Source organism: Citrus clementina, unplaced genomic scaffold (genome assembly GCF_000493195.1).
Source record: "Citrus clementina cultivar Clemenules unplaced genomic scaffold, Citrus_clementina_v1.0 scaffold_1, whole genome shotgun sequence".
NCBI classification, from domain to species: Eukaryota; Viridiplantae; Streptophyta; class Magnoliopsida; order Sapindales; family Rutaceae; genus Citrus; species Citrus x clementina.
Window position 1 is genome coordinate 21,928,319 of NW_006263303.1, and position 26,037 is coordinate 21,954,355.

A 26,037-nucleotide genomic window follows, 5' to 3' on the forward strand; every position below is an offset into this window, starting at 1 on the left:
CTGGGTACTATCAAGTGCGCATCGCCAAGGGAGACGAACCGAAGACAGCGTGCACAACAAGGTACGGGTCTTTCGAATTCCTTGTGGTGCCTTTTGGCCTTACTAATGCACCCGCCACATTTTGCACACTTATGAACAAGGTGCTCTAACCATTCCTCGACCGCTTTGTGGTCATGTACTTGGACGACATTGTGGTGTATAGCACCACGATTGAAGAGCAAGCCCAACATTTGTGACAAGTCCTCTAAATACTTCGAGATAACGAGCTCTTCATCAAGATGGAGAAGTGCTCGTTTGCCCAACAAGAAGTGGAGTTCCTTGGCCACAAGATTGCGGGCGGGAAACTCATGATGGAGAATGCCAAGGTGAAGGCCATTCTCGAGTGGGAACTTCCCAGGAAAGTGTCTGAGCTTCGCTCATTTCTTGGGCTGGTGAATTACTACCGCCGCTTTATCAAGGGCTACTTAGCCAAGGGGCCACCCTTAAAAGATATGCTCAAGAAAAACAGAACGTGGCATTGGTCTGAAGAGTGCTAACGCTCATTCGAGGAGTTAAAAAGAGCAATTTCGGAGGAACCCATCCTCGCCCTTCCGGACCACACCAAGATTTTCGATGTCCAAACGGATGCCTCTAACTTCGCCATAGGTGGAGTCCTTATGCAAGAAGGCCACCCCATAACGTTCGAGAGTCGAAAGCTAAACGATACGGAACGCCTCTACACGGTGCAAGAGAAAGAGATAACCCCAATCATACATTGCTTGCGGGTGTGGAGACACTACTTGCTTGGCTTACACTTCACGATTATGATGGACAACGTGGCGATGAGCTACTTTCAAACACAAAAGAAGTTGAGTCCGAAGTAAGCATGGTGGCAAGATTTCCTTGCGGAATACGACTATTAACTTGAGTAAAGCCAATGTCGTTGTGAACGCTCTAAGCCGCAAAGCGAAATTAGCAACACTTAGCATTAGCCATCGAAGTCTGACCTTGTCTCACGCATCAAGGAATGCCTCCAATAAGATCCGCTAGTAAAGGACTTGCTGGAGAAGATGCTCGAGGGAAAGACAAGGCGCTTTTGGCAAGAGGAAGGCATCCTTCTTACTAAAGGAGATCGACTGTTTGTGCTTAGATGGGGAAATTTGTGGAAGGAAGTTATCAAGGAGTGCCACGACTTTAAGTGGGCTGGTCACCTAGGAATTGAGCGCACCACCGCACTAGTCCAAGGCTCGTATTTTTGGCCGCATATGAGGGATGACATTGAGACATATGTGCGAACTTGTCTTGTGTGTCAACAAGACAAGGTGGATCACCAACTCCCAGCGGGATTATTGGAGCCATTACTACTCGTAACAAGGCCATGGGAAAGTGTCTCCATATACTTCATCACGTCGCTGCCCAAGTTCGAAGGGTACGGTAGCATCGTGGTCGTTGTTGACTGTTACAGCAAGTACGCCACTTTCATTGCCGCACCAACCGGTTGCAAAGCAGATGAGGTAGCCCGCCTATTCGTCAAACACATTGTGAAGCTTTGAGGAGTTTCGAAGAGCATTGTGAGCGACCAAAACCCTCGGTTCACTAGGCGTTTTTGGACGGAGCTCTTCAAAATATTGAGGACCGGTCTCAAGTTCTCGACAAGTTTTCACCCCCAAACGGATGGGCAGATCGAGCGCATCAATGGACTCCTCAAGATGTATTTGAGACACTATGTGAGCGCTCAAAAGCAGGATTGGGCAAAGCTACTCGACATCGCCTAATTTTCTTATATTTAGCAGCGAAGTGAGGCTACGGGTAAAAGTCTGTTCGAGATTATCATGAGATTTCAGCCTATGACCCCCAACGCCATAGCCTTAACTTACGGAGGGAAAAGCCCATCGGTATACAAGCTCACCTGCGAATGGCATGTGGAAGCGGACATCACGCAAGCCTACCTCGACAAAGCTGCGAGAAAGATGAAAAAGTGGGCGGATATAAGGAGATGGCATGTTGAGTACAAGGAAGGTGATCAAGTCATGATCAAGCTCCTACCCCAACAATTCAAGACTTTACGGAAAGTTCACAAGGGGTTAGTGAGACGCTACGAGGGACCCTTCCGAATTGTACAACGTGTGGGCAATGTCTCGTATCAACTCTAACTTTCGCCAAGACTCAAGATCCATTCGGTCTTCCATGTGAGCTTTCTCAAGCCATATCACGAAGATGTGGAAGACCCAAGTCGTAGAGAATTAAGACGCCCGCCAACCGCCGTTGTCACCGCATTCGACAAAGATGTGGACTACATCATTGCGGATCGCGTGGTTTCGAGGAGAGGCGTGCCATCATACCACGAGTACTTGGTGAACTGGAAAAACCTCCTCGAGAGCGAAGCCACATGGGAATGTGAGGATGATTTGTGGCAATTTGACGAGGACGCCGTGAGCTTAGGTGGGGGAGAATGTTACGAACCGCCTAAGTTGCTAGCCCAATTTGCCCACCAAGAGTCCAAGACAAGACCAATAGTGCTAGCTTGACCCAATTCCGGAAACTTCTAGGCAACTCTAGCACATTTGAGCTTGTAAATATTCTAGAATACTCCACACATTTCCAGCACATGTAAATATCTAGAATTCTAGACATGTAGAATTCTCTAGAATCTCTAGAGCTTGGCAAGTCTCCCCTATAAATAGGGTATGGCATTTAGCATTTGAGCAACAAGCTTAGAGCAAGCAATTCAAACACTTGTAAACTCTCTTGTAATCTTTCATTAGAGTAATACAATTTTCCCCATTCGGCTCTATAGCTCTCTTCTCTTTAGCTCTTCGAAAACCTCTTGGCTTAACTAGTCGAGAAGCTCAAGGCTTATTTAGCAACATTCAACAAAGTTGTCTAAGTGCTGCATGGGTTTGCTGCGCAAAACACTCATCCCGTGACAATACGCACCACCCTATCTGAAACTGGAAAGTAAAATAATTAAAATTCGGTCTGAACACAATATTGATCCGAGCATGAGAATTTTACCTTGAAGAATCCTGGAAAACAAAGAAACCAAACAATGTCCTGCATGGATCGTCAGGACCAATCCATGTGTACACAACAGAAGCGAAGATCGAAAGGCTTAAGGGTGGATTCTAGTTGAAATTGAAAATTCGACTACAGCTTAGGATACTTTCCACTTTGATTTCACCGACACCAGTACTTGTGGAAAATATATATTTGATTTTATTTTACAACTTCGTTAATTACCAAACAAAGAACGCCAACGTTTACCAGGCTTATATTTGAATGTGACAGAGTCTTCCTCTGCTGCAAGGAAGGGCTTAAGTTACGTTGAGACACAAATTAAAAGAAACTGCAACTAGAAAATACTTTATATATCCTTAATATTTTTAGGCGGCTATGTACTATCCGAGTCTATTGAACATGAAAGGAAAATAATTGAGGGTTGGAGGTATTGTACAAAAGAAAAACTTGCATCCATAATCAAATTCCATAAGGATATAGTTGCATGCCATTCTGCTCCTTGTCCTCGAAGTCGCGTAGCTTTTGTCTTAGCTTCGGCTGAGGCCACCACAACTCTAATTTGCTGAATCCCTTCTTGAACAAGAGCTGTTCAGGAAGCCTTTTCAAGTAAGCACATGAGTTGACAATCAAGCATTCAAGTTTCGGCATGGCTCCAATTCCCATAGTCCATTCCTCCAGCCATAACATTGATTTCAGGTGCAACACCTTGAGCTTTGGGAAACCATCAGACCCACAAGTCAGCTTTCTACCTGAATATGAGTTTTGTTTCATTTTGAGCACTTGGAGATGCGGCAGCTTTTCGAATATGAGCATGGGATCCTCTATTAGTTCAGTATCAGAAAAACTCAAGTGGATCACACTAGGAGGAAATTGGTGTTCACCGAGGACAATTTTCGAGAGTCGTGGCATCTTGCTTTTGTTTACCAACTTCAATGATTCAAGGCAGCTCAGTGTCAAGAGATGAGTGTTTTGCGCAGCAAACCCGTGCGGTACTTAGACAACTTTGTCGAATGTTGCTAAGTAAGCCTTGAGCTTCTCGACTAGCTAAGCTTAGAGGTTTTCGAAGAGCTAGAGAGAAGAGAGCAATGGAGCCGAATAAGAGAAATTGTATTACTCAAAGAGTGTTTATAAAAGAGCTTACAAGAATGTTTGAGTTGCTTGCTCTAAGCTTGTTGCACAAATGCTAAATGTCATGCCCTATTTATAAGGGAAGCTTGCCAAGCTCTAGAGATTTTAAAGAATTCTACCACATGCCTAGAATTTTAAATATTTACATGTGCTGGAAATGTATGGAATATTCTAGAGTATATACAAGCTCAAATGTGCTAGAGTTGCCTAGAAGTTTCTAAAATTGAGCCAAACTAGCACTCTTGGCCTTGTCTTGGGCTCTTGGTGGACAATTGGACTAACAACTTGGGTGGTCTGCAACATCAGTTTGTAAAGACTTTTGGACAACGAAAATTGGTAATAACTTAAATTTCCACATATTCGAAGTTGTCGAAGATTAGGCAGTCTATCCAATATACCCGGACTACAGCAGCAAGGATGCAAGGCCGAAATGAAATTGAGATTTTCCAGATAGCAACGATAATTTCTTGGATCTGTAGGAAGTGTGATTAAGCCAAAATTTAGATGTTTGAGTTTGTTCATCTCCCAAATATACCCTATCGTTTATAGGGTACTAATACGAGTATACGACTGTCTTACTGCACAGGTAACGAACGCCTTTATTTGTTGTTTGTTAATCACCTTTAGATTTATAGTTTATTAAAATCCAAGGGCCACGACGAAGACACACAGCTTGCAAACCCATGTGTGCCCAATCATGACGCTTAGTGTTGGTAATACATAAATGAAGCATGAAGGCTGTGTGTTTGCTTGAGTTCAAGAACGTAGCTTGTTGGTCTTGATGTTTGAAGTGCTTTTTCTTTATCTTTATATATCCTTGAATCTTAAATTTTAGATGCTACGCGGCTATTTGCAAGCTTTTCTAATTAAGGGTGCGTTTGGGATTGAGGTTGGACAGCTGTAGCTTAAAAGCTACAGCACTAAAGTGTTTGGTAAACACTAACTGCTGTAGTTTTTAAGCTATATTGATATGATTTTTCACTTATATAATACAAAATCTATTATATCTTTAATAATTTTATCAAAATTATTATTTAAAATTTATATTTACTATATATTATTAACTTTTGTTTCATAATTACACCTTTTTTTTCACAGCAGCTGTAGCTTAAAAGCTACAGCACCTCAATCCCAAACGCACCCTAAGTAGACGTACTTTGGATTCAAAAGCCTAAAAATAAAATTGTGATCGTAGTATGTTTAAAGTGGACTATTTCTACTCGATTATTGGGTTCAAGATGTTACAATTAGTAATTTGGTATCATAACCAACTCACAACTCAACATGTGAAATAATATGCTAATAATATGATTTCGTTCAGCTTTTGTTTTAGTTTTAGGCATAAAACTCCACAAGTCTGCTGTCTGCATCCCATTTTCCCACTGTTTTTAAACTAGCGCTAGATTAAATGAAATCGTTGTAATTACAACTTCCGAATTGCCTTTTAACTAATTTATTTCATTGCACAACTCAGTAGTGCGATTATCAATTAGTAATTGAAATGGACTATAATAAGAATAGACTGAAATTAAAATGGAGAATGAGTTTACTTGAGTTGTAGGAAACTAAGAATCAAAATTAGAATAAGATGTATCCTCATGAGTGTGTTTACTTTGTCTAAACATTGGAATGAACTGCTACAAGTTACCAAAATATCTTGAGTTAATAATTGTCCTTAGTATTATTATCTGTTACAATAGTAATAATAAGAATGATGATGATGATGATGATGATGATGATGATGATGATGATGACTAGTAAAGATATAATGTCAAGCAATTCTAACGTTATATCTATCTAATTTGGTACAACCAAACCATACAAGCATAGACTTAGCAGGAATTTCACGAGACACAATAAACACAAGCCCATACGAAACAAGAAAGTAAAATAATTAATCCAGTCTGAACACAATATTAATGCAAACATGAGAATTTTACTCTTAAGAAAATCCTTGAAAGCAAAGAAACCAAACAATGTCCAGCGTGGCTCATTAGGACTTATAAAAGTGTACCCAGCAGAAGCAAAGACCGACCGGATTAAGGCTGGATTCTGGTTGAAATTGAAACTCGTACAGCAGTTTATGATGCTTGCCAGTTGCCACTTTGTTTCACCTACACAAGTAATTGAAGTAATCGTGAAAACACAAATATTCTATTTCACAACTTTCTCAACTATTCAATAATGAGCGCCTATGTCGAGCAGGCTCATATTTGAATATGAGCAACGGAGCAAGGGCCTTACCCTTCTGCAGGGAGGGCTTAAGTGCATGTGGAGACACAAATTAGAAGAAACCACGACTAGAAAACTCTTTATATAACCATTATATTTTTGGCAGCTATTAACTATCGAGTCTATTGAACGGGAGGAAAGGAAAAATAAATCTATTGAAGAGAAGGAAGATAAAGCATATGAAATTAGATAAATAATCAAAGATTGAAGATTTTGGATTAAGCGGGAAAATAAAAAAAGGCTTACATCAAATTCCATAAGGATATAGTTGAATGTTGTACTGCTCCTTATCCTTAAAGTCCCGTAGCTTTTGTCTCAGCTCTGGCTGAGGCCGCCACAACTCCAATTTCTTGAATCTCTTCACGGACCAGAGCTGTTTGGGTAACCTTTTCAAGTAAGCACATGGATCGATAATCAAGCATTCTAGCTTCGGCATGGCTCCAGTTCCCATTGTCCACTCCTCTAGCCATAGCATTGATTTCAGGTGCAATACCTTGAGCTTTGGGAAGCCATGAGAGCCACAAGTCAGCTTTCTACCTAAATATGAATTTTTCTTCAGTTTGAGCACTTGAAGAAGTGGCAGCTTTTCTAGAGTGGGCATGGGATCCTCCATTAGTTCAGTATTAGAAAAACTCAAGTGGGTCAGACTCGGAGGAAATTGGTATTCGTCAAGGACAATTTTTGAGAGTCGTGGCATCTTGCTTTCATTCACCAACTTCAAGGATTCAAGGCTGCTCAGTTTGTAAAGACTTTTGGACAACAAAGATTGGTTGTTACTTAAATCTCCATGTATGCGGAGTTTTCGAAGATTAGGCAGTCTACCCAATATGTCCGGAGTACAACAACGAGGATGTAAGGCTGAAATGAAATTGAGATTTTCCAGAGAGCCGCAATCATTTCTTGGATATGCAGGAAGTGTGAATAAGCCAAAATTTAGATGTCTGAGTTTGTTCATCTCCCAAAAAACATCTGCTGTATGATGTATGTAGCTAAAGGGCATGTCTAGTGTGTACAGGTTTGAAATACTGCTTAAAAATGATGAAGGAAGGCTTTTGAGGGAAGGGATATTCAACTTCAAATATCTCAGAAAAAATAAATTTTCAATCCCCGATGGAAGTTGGCTGAGAACAAGAGATCCCAGGTCCAGGACTCTGAGAAATTTGAACATTTTACAAATTTTCTCGCAATCTAGGGGGTCGAGGTGGTGGCTTTCTGAAGAGAGGCACAACAAAGAATGGAGGTACAAGTTAAAATCCTCTAAAGAATCCAGCTCACTCAGATTTACATTAGCAGTGAGCCGTTTTATCATTTTCCGTGAATCACTTTCCTGGTCTATAACCGAGGAATAGATAAATTCCCCTGCTAAAGCCACTTGAATCAACGCGGGCCACCAACGATTAGGAATAGAACATGTGTTGATTCTGCTTCCAACTTTTATCTTCTTTGCTTCAACAAAGCCTCTATTGATTAGATGTTCTAAGTACTTCTCAGCAGTTCCCTCATTATTGTCTGGAATGAAACCTTCAGCTATCCACAACTGATACAACTGCCTTGTGGATATATCACTATAAAGAGGAAAGACATACAAGTAGATACAACAAAGTTTCAAGTAAAAAGGTAACGAGGAATATCTGATAAGTTGTAACCTGAGTGGTTTTTCCTTTGTTTCCTTTTCATTTTCTTCAAATGACAAACTTCCATGGTATAAGATGTGGAAAGGCCAACCTTGGTACGTACCTCTCAATGGTCTTCCATCAGGCACTAAATCAAGCCGAATATCCTCACCATTTTCCAATTGAAAATAGGTGAGGATTTCACTATCCAGCACCGTTATTACTACTCTGCTTCCATTCTGATTATCTGGAAGAATTTCTCGAATGTTGTCCCACACATCAATGCTCCACACGTCAGCAAGCACGACAAAATACCTCTTGTTCATTAGATATTCGCGAAGAATAATTTTTTTCATTTCAGAATTTTTATCCAGAATTTCGCTCGGCCTAGATGAAGGCATCACAAACTTAATAAGGTCATCCAATATGTGGTTAAAATTATAGGGAAAAGACTGTGGAACCCAAACAAGACAATCAAAGTAATGCTTCGCAAAGCTGCTGTTGTAAGCCTCTGCAACGAAAGCAGTCCTGTCCAACCCAATGCTATCAAGTACGGCAACCAACGAGAGTCGAGGTGGACCCTCTATCAATAAATCTAACAACTCCTCCATTCTATCATCTAGACCCACCGTGTCCCTCTTCGTAAACATTGGAGATACAGAAGAGTTACCAGTATCAGCTTGAATGAATTTGATCTGCTCAACGATACCGGTGTCGATGTGTTGAACTTGTTGCAGCCGTTGTTGGATATCAATGATTTTGCTTCGGAATTCCACCAGCGCATCACACATCTCCTTGGAACTGCTCTGACTCTTTTGCTGAGCGATGCTGACGATGAATGTGTCGACGACCTTCTCAGATTCATAGGCAAAAGAATTGATTTCTTCCATGATGGCATGAAGATCTGGGGAATTACTTTCTTCTTCTTCTACAATGATGTTCACCAGATGGCCAGCTATTTCGCATTCATAGTCCCTGAGCAGAGATGTAACAATTTCAATCTCAGTGTGAAGGTTCTGAGCAAGTTGTTTTGCAGCATCGGGCAACGTTACTTCTTCACCCGACAACAGCCTTCTCAGCCTCTCGGAAAATAGCCTGAATTGGATGTCCATTATCTTTTAACTTTTTCTTCTCTCAGTGCGCAGTAATCCTAGCACTCAAAGAAAATTTAAAATCGTTCTGAGAATTATAAGAGAAAAGGAAGAATTGAAAACAACTTTGTCAGATCAAATTGAGCAGCTTACATTCTCTTCAAATAGTTTGAGTTTTCAAGTATAGACTAAAGAGAAAAGAGCTTTAATTTTAGCACCAAATCTTGTAATTTGCGATTGAAACACTTGTGAATCATAGTCCTTGAACTGAGTCAGTAACTTCATCAACTTGTCCGCGTTGTTACCCGAATCTTTCAAAGCTTTTGGGAAGTTTCTCGATTCCCACTCAACCCACTCCAGGATTTCGCATTTGATCAAGCCAGCATCTCGTAAAATGGAATGAGTTGAGACTCAGCAAGTCAAGAAGTTTCTTAAATTTTGTCTATTAGATTTTTCAAGGGTCTGAACCAGGTTTTAATGGCGGATGATTTTAACTCGGACGAGTTTGAAGTTAGCGAGAGAGGAAAGAGATGTTACAGGCAATAAGCCTTTCAATTCGTTTTACTTTTTCGTTTTTGGTTTTTGCAAATATTGACAAGATGAAAGCGAAAGAAAAGATTATTTCTTAAAATATATCAGTTTTTCTTTATTGTACCCAATTAAAAAAAAAAGAGAAAAGACGCGGGCCCCTGACAAATAAGTTGGAGTGTCAAAATTTCTTTGGGTAATTATCACAAACCTCCCCTGAGGTTTGACATATTATCAATTTTATAGATTGTATTCGCGTATTCTCAGCCACCTCCCCTTAAGTTAGTACACCATTTAGTATAAGTTTAGTGACTGAGGACAAGATAGTAATAGAACTCGTTAATAATAAAAAATTCAAACAAACTTAAAAATATCAAATTGGATTCTGAAATTGATTTGAATTTTGTTAATATTCCAATGGGTAAAAACAAAAACATACTTTTAATCAACAGACAATATTATAACAAAAAAATGAAAAAGGAAAATGGCATCTTCTTCTCCGTTCAGACAAGAACTACCAAGAACAACGCCCCTTTCATCTCTACTATACTTTAATAGAAAAAAGGTGCCACGATCGGGAGACCATGACGACGAACTCAAAGACGCCGATAGCAGGGACGACCGAATCACGACCGCCAGGTGGAAGAATGCCGACCAGTGAGTTTCCATGTTGACCCACAGACAACCTCAGTTTGTTCGAGCCGCGAATGAGGTATGAAAATGCTTATTACTGTGTATGTCAATTTTATTAGATCGAATTAATCAATTTGGTAAAAATGAGTAATGGGTCTCGACAATTTTTTGAGAGTATCTCTGTTGTTTCCATTGTTTTCCATTGATTGGGTTAGTTGCAGGTTAATGATTGTTGTAAATGCATGTGTCACCTGATTTTGATTGAAGATGGCTTCAGCTACATTATGCTGCCTTGTGAATGATTGAAGATGGGTATGCAAATTTTTTTAATTGTTTAAACTATTGCCACTGATTGTTTGGATTCATGCTAGTTTTTATTAAATTATAAATGTAATTAAGTGTTGGAGATTCCTTGTGCCGCAATATTAATATTTTGAGGATACTTGATTTTGTTTTTTTTTTTCTTTTTATCACGATATGTACATGTCTTCGTTGAAAAAATGTCATGATTTGCTGCATTCTCTCACACTGGAGCAGTGAGTTTAGTGGTTTTAATTCTTTTCTTCTCTTTGACTATGGCTCTACTTCACTGCATTTAGATGTCTTTATTTGTCCAGCATCAAATGATAAAGGAATATAGTCTCCTTTTGATTTCAGTTTGTCTTTCTGTTTTGTAGCCAAGAGGTTCTAACTACCATCGAGAGTGAAAGGCTCTCCAAGTCAAGGCACATAGCTCCTACTGCTCTTGTTACTTTCCCTGAAGATTTTGATAATGGGCTGGTGATTATTTAGTTTGGTTTCAAATTATGTTCTCGATATTGTATTTTGAAATATTTGGTTAGTGAGATAAAGTTTATTATTATATCTCTAATATGTGAGATGAGATATTTCAAGATGGTATTTTGGTTACAATGTTTTATTTGGTATTTACAATGTAATCACAGCTCTTGGCGCTAAAACGGATATGACTGGCCAACAATTCTTTGATTTGTGTGAATGAAGTATTTTTTTTCAACACAAGGGTATTTTGGTCATTTTGTCAAGTAACAAACGGTCAACTAAATGGTATACTAATGTTATAAAATACAATCTACCAAACTGAGAATACGCCAAACCACAGGGGAGGTTTCTGATAATTACCCAAATTTCTTTCTGGTTTGACTAGTTTAAACTGATCTGGCCTTTCGTTGCATCCAACGACTCAAACATGCCCATCTTGCATTTTGCGAAAATTGCGGGTGTTCGCACCGGATAACCTTTGTTTATAGGGTACTACTAATCTTACTACACATGTAACAAACGCCTTTATTTGTCGTTTGTTAAAATCACTTTTAGATTTCTAGTTTATTTAAAATCCAAGGGCTGCTGCCCTCCAACTTGGAGGGCAGCAGTTCGAACCCCCACAAAAGCATTGTGGGGGTATTTCCTTCCTCAATTAATTTGAGTGAAGGTAGTCTTCTCCCTTACCCATGAGTGAGGAGTAGACATCCCTCGAATATTTGTGAGGGTTAAAATCTGGGCAGAGCTCCATTAGCATTGATGTCAGTTGGTCCCAGTAATAGTCTGATTTGTAAATATCAGAAATATCAGTAATAGTCTCATGTATATGAGTTGTAATCTGAGCAATAGTCTCATGTAATCAAAAAAAAAAAAAAAATCCAAGGGCCACGAGGAAGACACACAGCCTGCATACCCAAGTATGCCCAAACATTGTGCAAAGTAGTGCTGATGCATGTATGAAGCATGAAGCATGAAGCATGAAGGCTGTGTCTTTGCTTGAGTTTAAGAACGTAGCTTGTCGGTTTTGATGTTTAAAGTGCTTTGTCTTTATCTTTATATATCCTTGAATCTTAAATTTTAGATGCTACACGGCTATTCCTAAGCTTTTCTAATTCAGTAGATGTATTTTGAATTCAAAAGGCAAAAACCTTAAAAAAAAATTGTGATGATTGTTTGCCTAAAGTAGACCATATCTATTCTGTTAGTGGGTCAAGCTGCTGCAATTAGTACTTTGATATCATAGCCAATTCACGACTTGATGTGAGAAATGATATATTAAATTAATAATATGATTTTGTTCAATTTTTGTTTCTGATAATCCACGTGATGACACAATATTTTTTAAGGAAGAAGAGCATAATATCTCACATCACTAGTAACTGAGTTTCTATAATGATATATAAATCACAGACTCTCTTAACTAAGTATTACATATCCTTGGGTGCACAATTTAATAACAAAATTATGACGGATTGTGTGCTCCAAAATGGCAAAATCTACCTGGTTGTTAAGTATGAGTAGTTAACTTCCAACTCAATTAAAGTACTTTCTAAAAATCATTATTCCATATCAGAAGAAAATTGCAAAAGATTAAAGCTATATAATTCAACCTTGACGCCGTGAGGTTTTTAAACCAACAAGCCATTGGTCAATGTATATCTAATGGAATGTAAGAAAGTTGGTCCACGAAATGAGCTAGATTGAGATTGTACATAAAATAACATGGATAGATGCTAATGTAATTGCTACCACGAAGCTAACTTGCAGTCCATTTTTTTTTTCCCTTTTTATCTGGTGTGATTGTATGAAAAATGAGAGCGAACATAACTTACAAATAAGAATGAATCATAAACAGCATCCAAAATTCAGTTAATAAAAATTCAATTGAATGAAGTTATTTTGTAGATAATTCTGATAATAAAGTACCTATTTTGAGTAATCTTAAACTTCAATATCCCGACGATAGCTTATTGTAATTGAGAGCACCACGATCAAACTATTACTTGGAGGGAACAGAAAAATAATGTTGAATTTTTTTTTTTTTTCAAATTGGGTATAGATAAATGGGAGATTTTCGTACAACTGAATGCATGTAAAAGAAAACAATTTTAATAGAAAAGGGAAAAAAACCATTCAAACTTTACTTGTAAGTAAAGGCGAATAATTATAAATGAAAAAAATAAAAAAGTAAAGACAACTAACTTGGTTCAAGAAAAGAAAAACGACTGCAAGATGGAAATAATAAGATGAAAATAAGTGATGACTACAAGACGTTTGAACATTCTTTAAATAAACTTAAAAATAAAATTATTTTTTGGTGGATGGCGGATGATTTTCCAATATTTAATATGTTAATATTGAATATTCTTTAGACACACATATGAAAACTTACTGAGAAATTAAGGTGGTTAGATGATGTTGATTTACAATAAGAAAGCAGATTTGGAGAAGAAAATGGAGGGTTGATATAGTATCAAGAATTAAAAAATGATGTATGATTGACAAACAGCATAAGTAATGAAACCACTTGCAATTAAAGAAAACAAATTGGAGTATGTAAATATATACTCTGTCAGTTTGTCTTCTTTTAATTAAGCAGTGGATATGTATTGCTAGTACTTATTTAATATGGAGTATGCTGACTTCATGGAGAAATTAAAAACAAATGTTAATCCACTTCTCAAGTAAATTTTAATGAACTTTCGGTTGGTGCAAATTAATAATATGCTACCACTTGCAGTTAATAAAATGCTAACCTAGCTATCAAGTAGCATTAGGCAGTGTTCACGAGAGCGCGAGGAATGGAATCGTTGACTGTGTTGCCTCGAGATGAATGCTAAGGGAGAAGCACTAGAGTTTCCAAGGGAAGTAAAGTAACTGACAAGGTCGGAGTTGTTAGTAATAGTACCATGATGCTGAACTAACCAACTTTTTCTTCAAAATTAATCTTAAACAAAGACCTACTGCTAATCATAGTGATATTAATCTTAAATTAATGAAGGCCTACTGCTAGTCACAGAGATTTTTTTTTTTTTAATATTAAAAGTCTTGGACCAAAGCTAGCTTCCATGGCTTGCTTCTCATCAGCATAGACTGTTGACATTTCCACTGGGGTTCAAGCAAGTCAATGGGTAAAACAAAAGGTTAATCAAAAAGAAAGAATGAGAAGATCCTCTATTGCATCGCCCATTCACACTTGTTACTTGCTATGTCATAACAATAATCATCTAACTTCTTTCGGATTCTTATAAGCATTTTTCGGCACCCATTAAGTTTTGGAAAGCAAATACGAGGAAATTTCTTTTTTTACACTTGCCCCCCTTGAATCCCCCGGGAGGCCGAATCATATCTATGCATCAAGTATTTGCCCTTGCCATTTAGCAGGTACTTTTGCTAATTCTGCTTATATAACAGCACCTGCAACAAACTCTAAATCCAGATTGCACAGATACACGACGCGTGGCTAACAAACTTAACCCTCTTTAAACCCCCGCGCATGTGTCTCACGTGAGTCACTTAAGATTAAACCAAAACGCACCAGGATGTGCCGTTTTGGTTGATTCGGTTTTCCTTTGTGGGAGCACATGAGCAGCACGTGACAACTTAAACAAAACTAAGCCTCAAAACGCTGTCGTTTCCAAAACCCAGATTTGATTCACAACCATACTTCACAGAATCAATCAAAAACATCAAGTGGATGTACCATTCTTGAGATAACATTTAATAAAATGAAGATATGTTGTCGATAATTCAGATAATAAAGCACCCGTTGTCCAGAGTACTCACAGACTTCAATATCCCAAGGATATCTTATTGTGATTGAAAAGCTACAATGAAACTATTACCCGGAAGGAACAGACAAAAAAAATATTTTTGAATTTTATTCAAACGGCGCATCGATAAATGGAATCTGGTGGTAGAATTGAAACTGGTTACGCATGTAAAGGAGAACAAGTTAAGAGAAAAGATGAATTTAAACTTGTAAGAAAAGGAAATTAACTAGGTTCAAAAAAGGAGTGAGATACCAAGCTAGGAAAAGGCAAAAAAAATTGGAGAAAAGTTAAGAAAGCATCTAACCAAATACTAAAGAAAACCCAAAAAAAAAAAAACTTAGTTCAAGAAAAGGAAGTCCTGTAATGTTGCTCATTGTCCAAATAAACAGACCTTTCATCTCGAAATAAAACGAAAGAACATCATGATTGCAAGGTATTTCAGACATTTCTGAAATAACCGAATCAGCATCAAAATAAATTAACCGTGTCTTATAAAGTGAAGAATCAATACAAATCTTCCCTTTCAAAACTCTACTCGTTTTATTTTGATCTTCATCCGCGTCTTATGAAACCCTTGTGCTTTTTCCCTTTCAATCTGGCATCTGTTTTTGATAATCTTAACTAATGATGCTTGACCTTCTTAAACATGTTGCCTAAAGGAGATGTTACTGTTTGTTCTTCTTTCTAGTACCCTGTTGTTTACTTTCCATGTTTTCTAAGTTTACTAAAGTCATGGTTGCTGTAAGTTCCATGGTGCAGCAAAGAATTGAGAAATCTATCACAAGTAAAACATCATCAGAAAATGTTTTTTTGGGATATGCAACTTCAAGTTTTCAGACGAAAAAAATAGAAAAAAAAAATCCAAATACTAATCAAAGAGATGCAAATTTCTCTGCGGGAAATTTTGAGAATATACACGTGACCAAAGTTGAGACACACAAACAGAATACACGCCAACAGATCAAGAAATAGAAAGCAAATGACATTCAAATCGTTGAAAATGAAGAAAACAAACAATGCCGTGTATCGATCTTAAGGACATATTTGCGAGCAGACAGCTGAAATGAGTCCGCAGCAGTTATGATATTTTCCGCTCTGATTTAACCTACAAAATTAATGAAAGTAATGTCAAAAAAATGAAGATCTTATTTTACAATTTTTCTTAATTATTCTACTACGAATGCCAATGGCTATTACACTCATATTTGAAGACATGAGGGTCTTCAGGAAGTGGACTTAATGATGGGCATGACTTTCAGAAATTTTCCGGGTCACTTTAAGTCAATGTTGCGGTACAAATTAGAAGCAATCACAATTAAACAACACCGTATTTGGCCATCATTTTTAGGCAGCTACGTACTATCGAATCTGTTGAAGAGAAGAAAACTATTGTTTATGAACTTAGACAATAGTTAAAGATTGTAGATATTGGAAAAAGAAAAAAAAAATTGATTTGAATGAACAACCAAGTCAACCCATGCCAATCACATTCCATATGGGTATATCTGGATGTCATACTGCTCCTTATATTCAGTGTCTCCTAACTTTTGTCTTAGCTCCGGCTGCGGCCAGTGCAATTCCAATTTTTTGAAGCACTTTATGCGCCAGAGTTGCTCAGGAAGCACCTTCAAGTAGGCACAAGGGTTGATAATCAAGCTTTCAAGCTTTGGCATGGCACCAATCCCCATGGTCCACTTCTGTAGCCACAGCATTGATTTCAAATGCAAATCCAATCGTGGAAAGCAATTATAACCACATTCATTCTAGCTTTCTTTCTGGATGTAGAAAAATAGAGATAGGTTGTTTGGCTTAAAGGAAAATCTCAGAGAAAATGAAACAATGAAATTCCAGAAGATTCATTACTAGATATTTGTTTACATGCTCATATTATATATACAATACACTCACACGTGATTTCTACTTGTAAACAACAAACTTTACATAACGAATTGTGAGCTGGATAACGACATTTTAACCAACTTGGCTGAGCTTATGCATTTCACTAACGACCTTCTGCTGACGTGGCTTTATTGAGCTGCTTGAATAGTGAGCTATTTTGACACTGGATATGAGTTGTGCTTCAGTTTGAGCACTTTAAGATGTGGAAGCTTTGTAATATACAATGTGATGTATAGAATTTAACTTACGCAAGTATTCCAAAAGTCTAGGTAGCCCTTGCACTGCTTGAAACGACGGGGGAAGGAATGCAGGCTCTTTGGGTGCTTTGGAAGAAATTAAAAATCATCCTCTAAGGACTGCTGAGCTGTTAAATATAAACCTCTCATTGATTATGCCACTGCCACGGTTGGCGAGGACATCCTTTATGGTAAGGTGGCTGATTTTGTTTCATTAGACAACCAATGGAAGTGAGAAATTTTCGGTCATTTGTTGCCGCATCATATTATTCTTAAAATTGCATCCATCCAACAGCAAAATTCCACTAGAGGACAAGATCAGATTTATTGGTCAGCTTCCAGCAAAGGTTTATTCACGGTTAAGTCCGCTTACCACCATCTTGCGGGTTTGGAACGTGAAGATAAGGATTTGAAGTGGCTGCTGGCCTGGCGATGGAAGGGTCCACAAGCTATCCGTATTTTTCTCTGGACAGTGATGCATGATAGACTCAAGACAAAACTAGAATTGAGGAGACGACACCTGGATTCAGATGGCATTTGTGATCGGTGTGGCTTGGACTTGGAGAGCACTCTTCATGTGCTTAGAGGCTGTCCCGTGGCTAAAAGAACTTGGAATTGTCTCATTCCAAAGAGCTTGCAAGCTGACTTTTTTTCTTTGTCTCTTAAGGATTGGGTATTTTTTAATATTCGAAGTAAGGAGCAGACGCGCCGAAATGTTGACTGGAGCACATGAAGAGTGCTCCAGGACATTTGCAGTTCAATAACGTTAATGTGGACAACAATCATATGTTACAGGACATTTGCATGAGGACTGATGAGATTCAACGCTTTCATGAATCTGTGGTAGTTACGACGGCATTCAAGAAGGAATTATGGATTAATCGGTCACTTCCAGTGTGGCCCTGGTGCAAATTGAATTCGGATGGATCTTGCAAAAAATCTGGCCTAGCTAGTGCAGGAGGCATTATTCGAGATCATAAGGGTCAGTGGATTAGAGGATTCAGTCACAATATAGGTTGCTGCTCGATTACGCTTGCTGAACTTTAGGGCCTTTATCAAGGCTTATTGTTGGCCTGGGAGGTCGGTATTCGATGGCTATTGGTGGAAGTGGATAGTTTATATGTTTGTGACTTGGTTGTAAGTGTTAATAATGCCCCTAATGGGTATTATCAGCTTATATTGTCTATCCAGGAGATGCTGAAGCGCGATTGGAATGTTAACCTCAAGCATATTTATCGTGAGGCGAATTTTGCTGCCGATGCTCTGGCTAATTATGCCCACTCTTTTCCGTTGGGCCTCTATATTTTTAGCTCCCCACCAGCCGTTATTAATCCTTTTGTCCGGCATGATATGTAGGGGGTTGCTTATCCCCGTCTAGTTTAGTCTTAACCCTCTTTAGGGGCTCCCTATGTACCAAAAAAAAAAAAAAAAAATCATCCACTAAGTGTATACCACCAAACCCTCAGTTTTTTTCCTACATTAGAAAATGAAAACAAAAGTCAATGATGAAATAAACAAGCTAATGGAACAGGGATTGAAGCTGTCTACAACTTCTACAAACATATAAAAATAAAAAAGAAAAATAATTATATAAAAAGAACAAGATACACAGAATGTCAACTCTTAAAATTTTGGGCAAAGTGTTAGAAAGAGGTGCGATATTATTCTACCACTATAAAACTTGGAGTAGCTTTAATTGATTTAAATTATTGGCAACTAAAATCAAATTTGCAGCATGTCAATGCTCTGTTATTCTACTCATTTAAAACTGATTATGAATGATATCATAATACTCAACTCAGAAGAAGTGCCACAAACCTCAATATGTTCTCCAATATCTCCTTCACATTATAGGTATCAAAAACTATAACTAAAGAAATCTTGTCATATTCACCATACATTATCAGTTTTTATCTTCACAACTTTTTTTAAACAAAAGACACAACATTTCAATATCAAATAAGACCTTATATATATAATTAATTTAAGGTTGGAGCAATTGGTTGAGAAGAAAAACTTAACCTTAACGTGAGACAATAGTAATATCAATTATAACGGTTTGTCTTGAAGCTTCCTTTGAAAAATTTCATGAGGCAGCAGCTATAAAGTCGGAAGTCGGAACACCGGTCGTTATGTAAACGACATGTCTATTCAATTAACAAACCAATGCAAACGACGTGTCGTAGAAATGTTAACTCAGTTCTTTCTTATTACAACCATCCCAACATTGAAAGCATATGGACAAATAATTAATGTTTTATACCTATTTTGGTCTGACGTTATTTCATATTCAATTGTCAAAATTCTGATATACAAAACTCATAAATCAGCACAATAAATATTTACAATGTTGGGGAAAAAAAGGAGTTTGGAAGCTTATTCATGAGTAAAGGGCTGAATTGAAGACCGGCCCGATCAACGCTAAACATAAAGCATATTAAGACACAAAAATAGAATACACACCAGCCAATCCGAAACTACAAAGTAAAACAATTAATAAAGTTTGAACACCATAAAAATTCAGAACATGACATTTGTGTTACTTGTGTAAATCCTTGGAACCAAAGAAGCTAAATAAAGTCCTGGATAAGCCAAAAGGACTTATATGTGTAGACAGCCCAAAGTGAAGACAGAAAGGAGATTAATGTTGGACTCTTGTTGAAAATGAAACTTCAACTGCAATTAAGATTCTTCCCCACTGTGATTTCACCTGCACAGACAATTAACTGAGGAAAAGGAGAGATTAAATCCTTTGGTTGTTAAGAGTACATCAAACTAAATTAAAATATGAAATTAAAAGCATACCCCAAATGCGAATTAACATCAAATTCAATTTAGCTAATCACAGTCCATAAGGATATAGCTGGATGTCATACTGCTCCTTGTCTTCAAAGTCCCTTAGCCTTTTCTTCAGCTCTGGTCGGGGCCACCACAACTCCAATTTCTTTAAGCTCTCAATGCTCCACAGCTCCTCGGGAAGCGTTTTCAAGAAGCACAAGGGTTGATGATTAAGTGTTCAAGTTTCCACGTGGCTTTTGTCCCCATTGTCCACTCGTCTAACCATAACATTGATTTTAGATGCAAAAATTTGAGGCACGGAAAACCCCCTGAACAACAAGCCAACTTTCTTCTTGAAAATGAGTTTTGCTTCAATTTCAGCACGAGAAGGTGTGGTAGCTTTTCCAGTGTCGGCATGGGATCATCCTTTAGTTTAGTATTTGTCAGACTCAAGTGGGTCAGACTTTGAGGAAATTGGTATTCAGCTATGTCAATTTGTAATATCCCCAGCATATTGCTTTCATTCACTAGCTTCAGGGAATCAAGGCATCTCAGTTCGCAAAGGCTTTTGGACAACACTGATTGATAATGACTTAAATCTTCAAATATTTTGAGACTTTGAAGATTAGGTAGTCTGCCCAAAATATCTCGAGTACAACTACTGAGATGTAAGGCAGAAATGAAATTGAGATTTTCCAAAGCACTGCAATATTTACCCGGGTGTGCATGCAGCTTAATGTAACCAAAATTTAAGTGCCTCAGTTTGTGCATCTTCCAAATATCCTCTGGAGTATGATCTATGAAGCTCAATGGAATCTTAAGAGTATACAGGTTTAGAAGGTTGCACAGTGATGAAGGAATGCATGAGGTTAGGAATTTTCAACTTCAAGTACCTTATTCCATTCAAAAAAAAAAAAACTTCAAGTACCTTAAAAAAGTTAAGTGTTCTATACCAACCGGCCATTGGGTTAGAACCAGAGAATCCAAGGCCAATACCCTCAAGTGTTTGAACTTCTTATAGATTTTCTCACAATCTAAGGAAGCAAGATGGCGGTTTATTGGAAAAATTTCAAAATAAATGGTGTCTTATGGTAAAGACATGTCCAATTAATTGTGCCTTATAGAAAAGATACATTTCACTAAAGACATATCTAATTGAATGATGTCTTGTTGTAAGGACATATCTATTTAATTGTGTCTTATAGAAAATGTATCTTTTTACTAAATGATATAACTTTTCATGGTAACATTTCACTTAGAGATGCATCATTTCATAGTGACATTTCATTTGAAATGGTGATAGTTCAATTTGGACCATTGATTAAAATTAAATCTAGATCTAATGGCCATTAATGAAGGGGTATCATGAAAGATGACAATCTGAATAAAGGGGCACAAGTATATCTATAAATAGAGGTCATGTTTAAGCTATTTAGACATGAAAATAATAATCATACACCACTCTTTTCTCACCCCCTCTTTTCTAAAACGAGTTTCATCACAAAATATTCATTTCTTTTGTGCATTAAAATCCAAAATATTGTTTTCTGCAAGAACAATATATTGTTTCTTGATAGGCTTGCAACATTCAAAAGTATTATGGTTTGCTTTCGTCGATGCACAACGCAAGCAAACAAATAAGTGCTTCATTGTATCCTGGAGGCGTATTTGCTTAACCCATGTGCATCACTCAATTGGTGAGGGCAAGTGATGTCCTAAGGAAAACGACATTTGTAACGTGCCTTGAAGTACACAAATTTTTCTGCAGATTACTTATTACTATTATTTTTCTTCCCACATACAGAGTTAGTTGTAAACACATTACTTTACATAATAAAGTTCCACCATTATTGTTGTATTTCTCTACATTTGTCATTCCCCACAATTTCAACCACCAACAATCTTAAGACGTTATTTCTGTAACAATGGCACCAAGTTCATCTCTTCGACAATTCGCAGTAGATTTTGTCAAATTGGAGTGATTCAATGGTGGCAACTTTATTCATTGGCAGAAAAAGTTGCATTTCTTGTTGACAAGTCTCAATGTGGTCTATCTTCTCACAACACCAAAGCCTCAAATTCATGAGGATGAGACATTAACGGAAACCAGAGTGCAGCGGAAGTGGGAGCAAGATGACTACGTGTACAAGGGACACATTTGCAATGCCATGTCTGATACTTTGTTTGATCAATATCACAACAAACCTACAACAAAAGAGATATAAGACTCATTAGAGGATAAGTACATGATGGAAGATGCCACAAGTAAGAAATTCTTGGCTTCTAAATTTTTTAATTATAGAATGGTTGATAATAGACTTGTGGTTGAACAATATAATGAGATTTTGCATATTCTTGATCAATTCAACCAATACAACATAAAAATGGATGAATCTATTATTGTCTATTCAGTTATTGATAAACTTCCTCCCTCTTGGAAAGACTATAAGAAAAGTCTTAAACATAGCAAAGAGGAAATTAGTCTGGATGGCTTAGGCCAAATTCTTCGTATTGAAGAGGAACTCAAGCTTAATAGTCTCGAGGACCAGGTTGCTATGTCCTTTAAAATTAATGTTGTGGAGGAGTGGAATGAGCTTAAGTATTCTAATCACCCTAAGAATAACCAAAAGAGAAAGTTTGATTCTAAAGAGAATCAAAACAATAAGAAGAAAAAGAAGGGTACATGCCACTATTGCGAAAAACCTGGTCACTTCAAAAGAGATTGCCGACTTATGAAGAAACAAAAGGAAGTTTCGTACACAAATTTTGTGCCATGATATCTGAGATTAATGTTCTTGAAGATGATAATGCATGGTGGATAGATCCTGGCGCAACCAAGCATGTATGCAAAGATCGTAGTCTTTTCAAATCTTATAAAGCAATGGATGATGGAAGTGTTCTTTACATGAGAAATTCCTCCACTGCAATAGTTAAAGGAAAAGGCAATGTGTAACTAGAATTTACTTCTAGAAAAACTTTAACTCTTATTGATGTTTATCATGTTCCTGAAGTTAGGAAAAACCTTGTATCTGGTAGCCTTCTTAATAAGTTTGGCTTCAAACTTGTTTTTGAGTCAAACAAATATATATTATCTAAGGGTGGTACCTTTGTTGGGAAATGATACATGTATGAAGGAATGTTTAAACTCAATATCAATAATATGAATGTTTCTTCTGCTTATATGGTTGATTCATTATCTTTGTGGCATAATCGTTTATGACATGTGAATATTAGAAGATTGCAAGATATAGCTAATTTAAGGTTAATTCCTAAGCATGAAAATGATATGCATGAAAAATGTAAAGTATGTGTACAGACTAAAATCACAAGATCTTCTTTTCTAAAAATTGAAAAAACATCTTCTTTATTGCATTTAATTTCATAGTGATGTGTGTGATATGCATAGTAATCCTACTAAAGGTGGTAAAAAAATATTTTGTAACATTTATTGATCATTTTTCAAAATATTGCTATGTGTATTTATTACATTCTAAATATCAAGTGCTAGAGAAATTTAAAACTTATAAAAATGAAGTTAAGAATTTTTGTGACACTAAAATTAAATGCTTTTGAAGTGATAAAGGAGGTGAATATACTTTTTTTGAATTTTGTGAATCTGTTGGCATTGTACATGAAACTAGCACTGCATATACTCCACAACAAAATGGCGTAGCTGAAAGGAAAAATAAGACATTAATAGAAATGGTTAATGCTATGCTTTTTAATGCTAGGCTTGGTAAAGGTTTATGGGGTGAAACTATTTTAACTGCATGTCATATCTTAAATAGAGCGCCTAATAAGAAAACAAAGGTGACCCCATATGAATTATGAAAAAAGAGAAAACCTAATCTTTCTTATCTAAGAGTTTGAGGTTGTCGAGCCATTGTAACACTACCTGAACCTAAGATAAAGAAATTAGGAGAAAAGGGCATTGAATGCATATTCTTGGGATATGCTAAGCATAGTAAAGCTTATAGGTTTCTTGTAATAGAACCCAATAGCTTTGTTGAGATCAATACTATAGTGGAATCTAGAGATGCAATATTTTATGAAAATAGATTTTCCACTACACCAAAAAGTATTGATTCTGAAGAAAATGACAAACAAATAGAAATTGGTTAAAAGCATGTCATTTGAGAAGAAGTAAAAGAATAAGGACTATAAAATCCTTTGGACCAGATTTTATAGTCTATTTAGTTGAAGGGACAAGAGACTCACAATAAAAAAAAAAAAGACCATGATCACACCTACTATAAATTCTAATCCCCTTACCTATGAAGAGGCAATGAAGTCTCAAGATGCTACATTTTGGAAAGAGGCCATTAATGATGAAATTGACTCTATTACGGGTAATAAGACTTGGAAATTAGTTGATTTACCACCTGGCTCTAATCCTATAGGTTGTAAATAGATCTTTAAAAAGAAGAGGAAAGTTTATGGAACAATTGAAAGATTTAAAGCAAGACTAGTAGCGAAAGACTTTAAACAAAAAGAAGGCCTTGATTATTTCGATACTTATGCACCTGTTGCAAGAATTGCTACTATTAAAGTCTTGATTGCTTTGGCTTCAATTTATCATTTTGAAATCCATCAAATGGATGTAAAAACTACTTTCTTAAATAGAGAATTAGATGAGGAAATTTACATGAAATAACCAGAATGGTTTGTTATGTCAGGACATGAACATAAAGTTTGTAAACTAGTCAAGTCTTTATATGGTCTTAAACAAGCTCCAAAGCAGTGGCACGAAAAGTTTGACAAAGTGATTGTCTCAAATGGATTTAATATTCATGAATATGATAAATCTATAGCAGATTCAATGGAAATAAATGTGTGATTATTTGTTTATATGTAGATGACATGTTAATTTTTGATACTGATAATGAGAGTATTAAACTCACTAAATCATTGTTGTCATCTAATTTTGATATGAAAGACATGGGGCTTGTGGATGTGATTTTAGGGATTAAAATTTTTAAAAACCAGGATGGCCTAGTATTGACTCAATCACATTCTATTGAGAAAATTTTAAAAAAATTTAATTATTATAATTGTAAGCATGTGTCAACACCTTTTGATTAAAACATAAGATTGTACTCTAACACTGGCATATCAATATCTCAATTAGAATATGCACGTGTTATTGGGTGTCTTATGTATGCGATGACTTGTACTAAGCCTGATATTGCTTTTGCTGTTGGAAAGCTGAGTAGATATATTAGTAATCCAAGCCAAACACATTGGCAAGCAGTGTACAGAATTCTAAAATATTTAAAACATACAATGAATTATGGTATATAATACACTGGATATTCTTTAGTTTTGGAAGGATTTTCGGATGCTAGTTGGATTACTAATCGAGATGATCATACATCTACAAGTGGTTGGATTTTTAATCTTGGTGGAGGAGCTATTTCATGGGGCTCAAAGAAGCAAACTTGTATAGCAGACTTCACCATGGCTGCAGAATTTGTAGCTTTGACTTCATGTTGCAAGGAAGCTGAATGGTTAAGGAATTTTCTTATAGAAATTCCTATTTGGCCTGAACCAATGCCTCATGTATCCATTCACTGTAATAGTGAGGCAACTTTGTCAAGGGCATATAGTCAAATCTATAATGGAAAGTCTAGGCACATTGGTCTAAGACATAGTTATGTCAGACAACTACTTACAGATGGAGTAATCACAATTGACTTTGTAAAATCATGTCAAAATTTGGCGAACCCCTTAACTAAAGGCCTTGCAAGAGATATTGTATTAAAAACTTCTAAGGGGATGGGACTGAAGCCAGCATCATCTTATTACCAATGATGGAAACTCAACCCAACACTTGAAATATCAAGATCTTGGGTTCAATGAGCAAAAGTACATCATATGTTGTGTAACAAGCACTATAATATTTTTAGATGCGTCCCAAATGTCAATGGTTGATACCTGTAACATATGAGAAAGGTTAAGCTATTTAGCTTTTAGTAGACTTATAAATATTTTTGTTATATGGACATTCTAGATAAGTCTACTTATGTGAGTGTAGGAGGTGGTGCCGCTTCATATGTAACTTGGCTGGTTACTAAAGCGCTCATGAAAATACGATATAGACACATGGCCAATCCACGTGTCGGCTAAATAATACTTGAGAATATGGGTGGGCAAAACCGAATCGAAACCGAAAAAAATTCGGTTCGGTTCGAATTTTTTCAGTTTTGGTTCGGTTTTTTAAATCTAAAAAATTCGAAATCATAAATACTGAACCGAAAGGTTCTGTTCGGTTCGGTTTCGAATCAAAAATTTTAAAATCTGAACTAAACCGATATTAAGGTAGTTTTGTAATTTCACTATAATATATATA

General features: G+C 36.8%; 1 protein-coding gene across 1 annotated transcript; it reads right to left on the reverse strand.

The window, feature by feature from the left end:
* Positions 1 to 6,116: 6,116 nt before the first annotated feature.
* Positions 6,117 to 8,655, reverse strand: LOC112095814 (probable disease resistance protein RF9). Its single transcript, XM_024178184.1, has 2 exons — positions 6,604 to 8,655; positions 6,117 to 6,239 (listed from the first exon to the last, which is right to left on the reverse strand). Exon 1 carries the CDS (start codon positions 8,618 to 8,620, stop codon positions 6,605 to 6,607), a length of 2,016 nt encoding a protein of 671 aa, XP_024033952.1. The 5' UTR covers positions 8,621 to 8,655; the 3' UTR covers positions 6,117 to 6,239; position 6,604.
* Positions 8,656 to 26,037: the final 17,382 nt, after the last annotated feature.

What these genes read in the sequence shown, in the direction of transcription:
- LOC112095814 (XM_024178184.1), bottom strand. Translation starts at nt 8,620, where the DNA reads ATGTTTACGAAGAGGGACACGGTGGGTCTAGATGATAGAATGGAGGAG.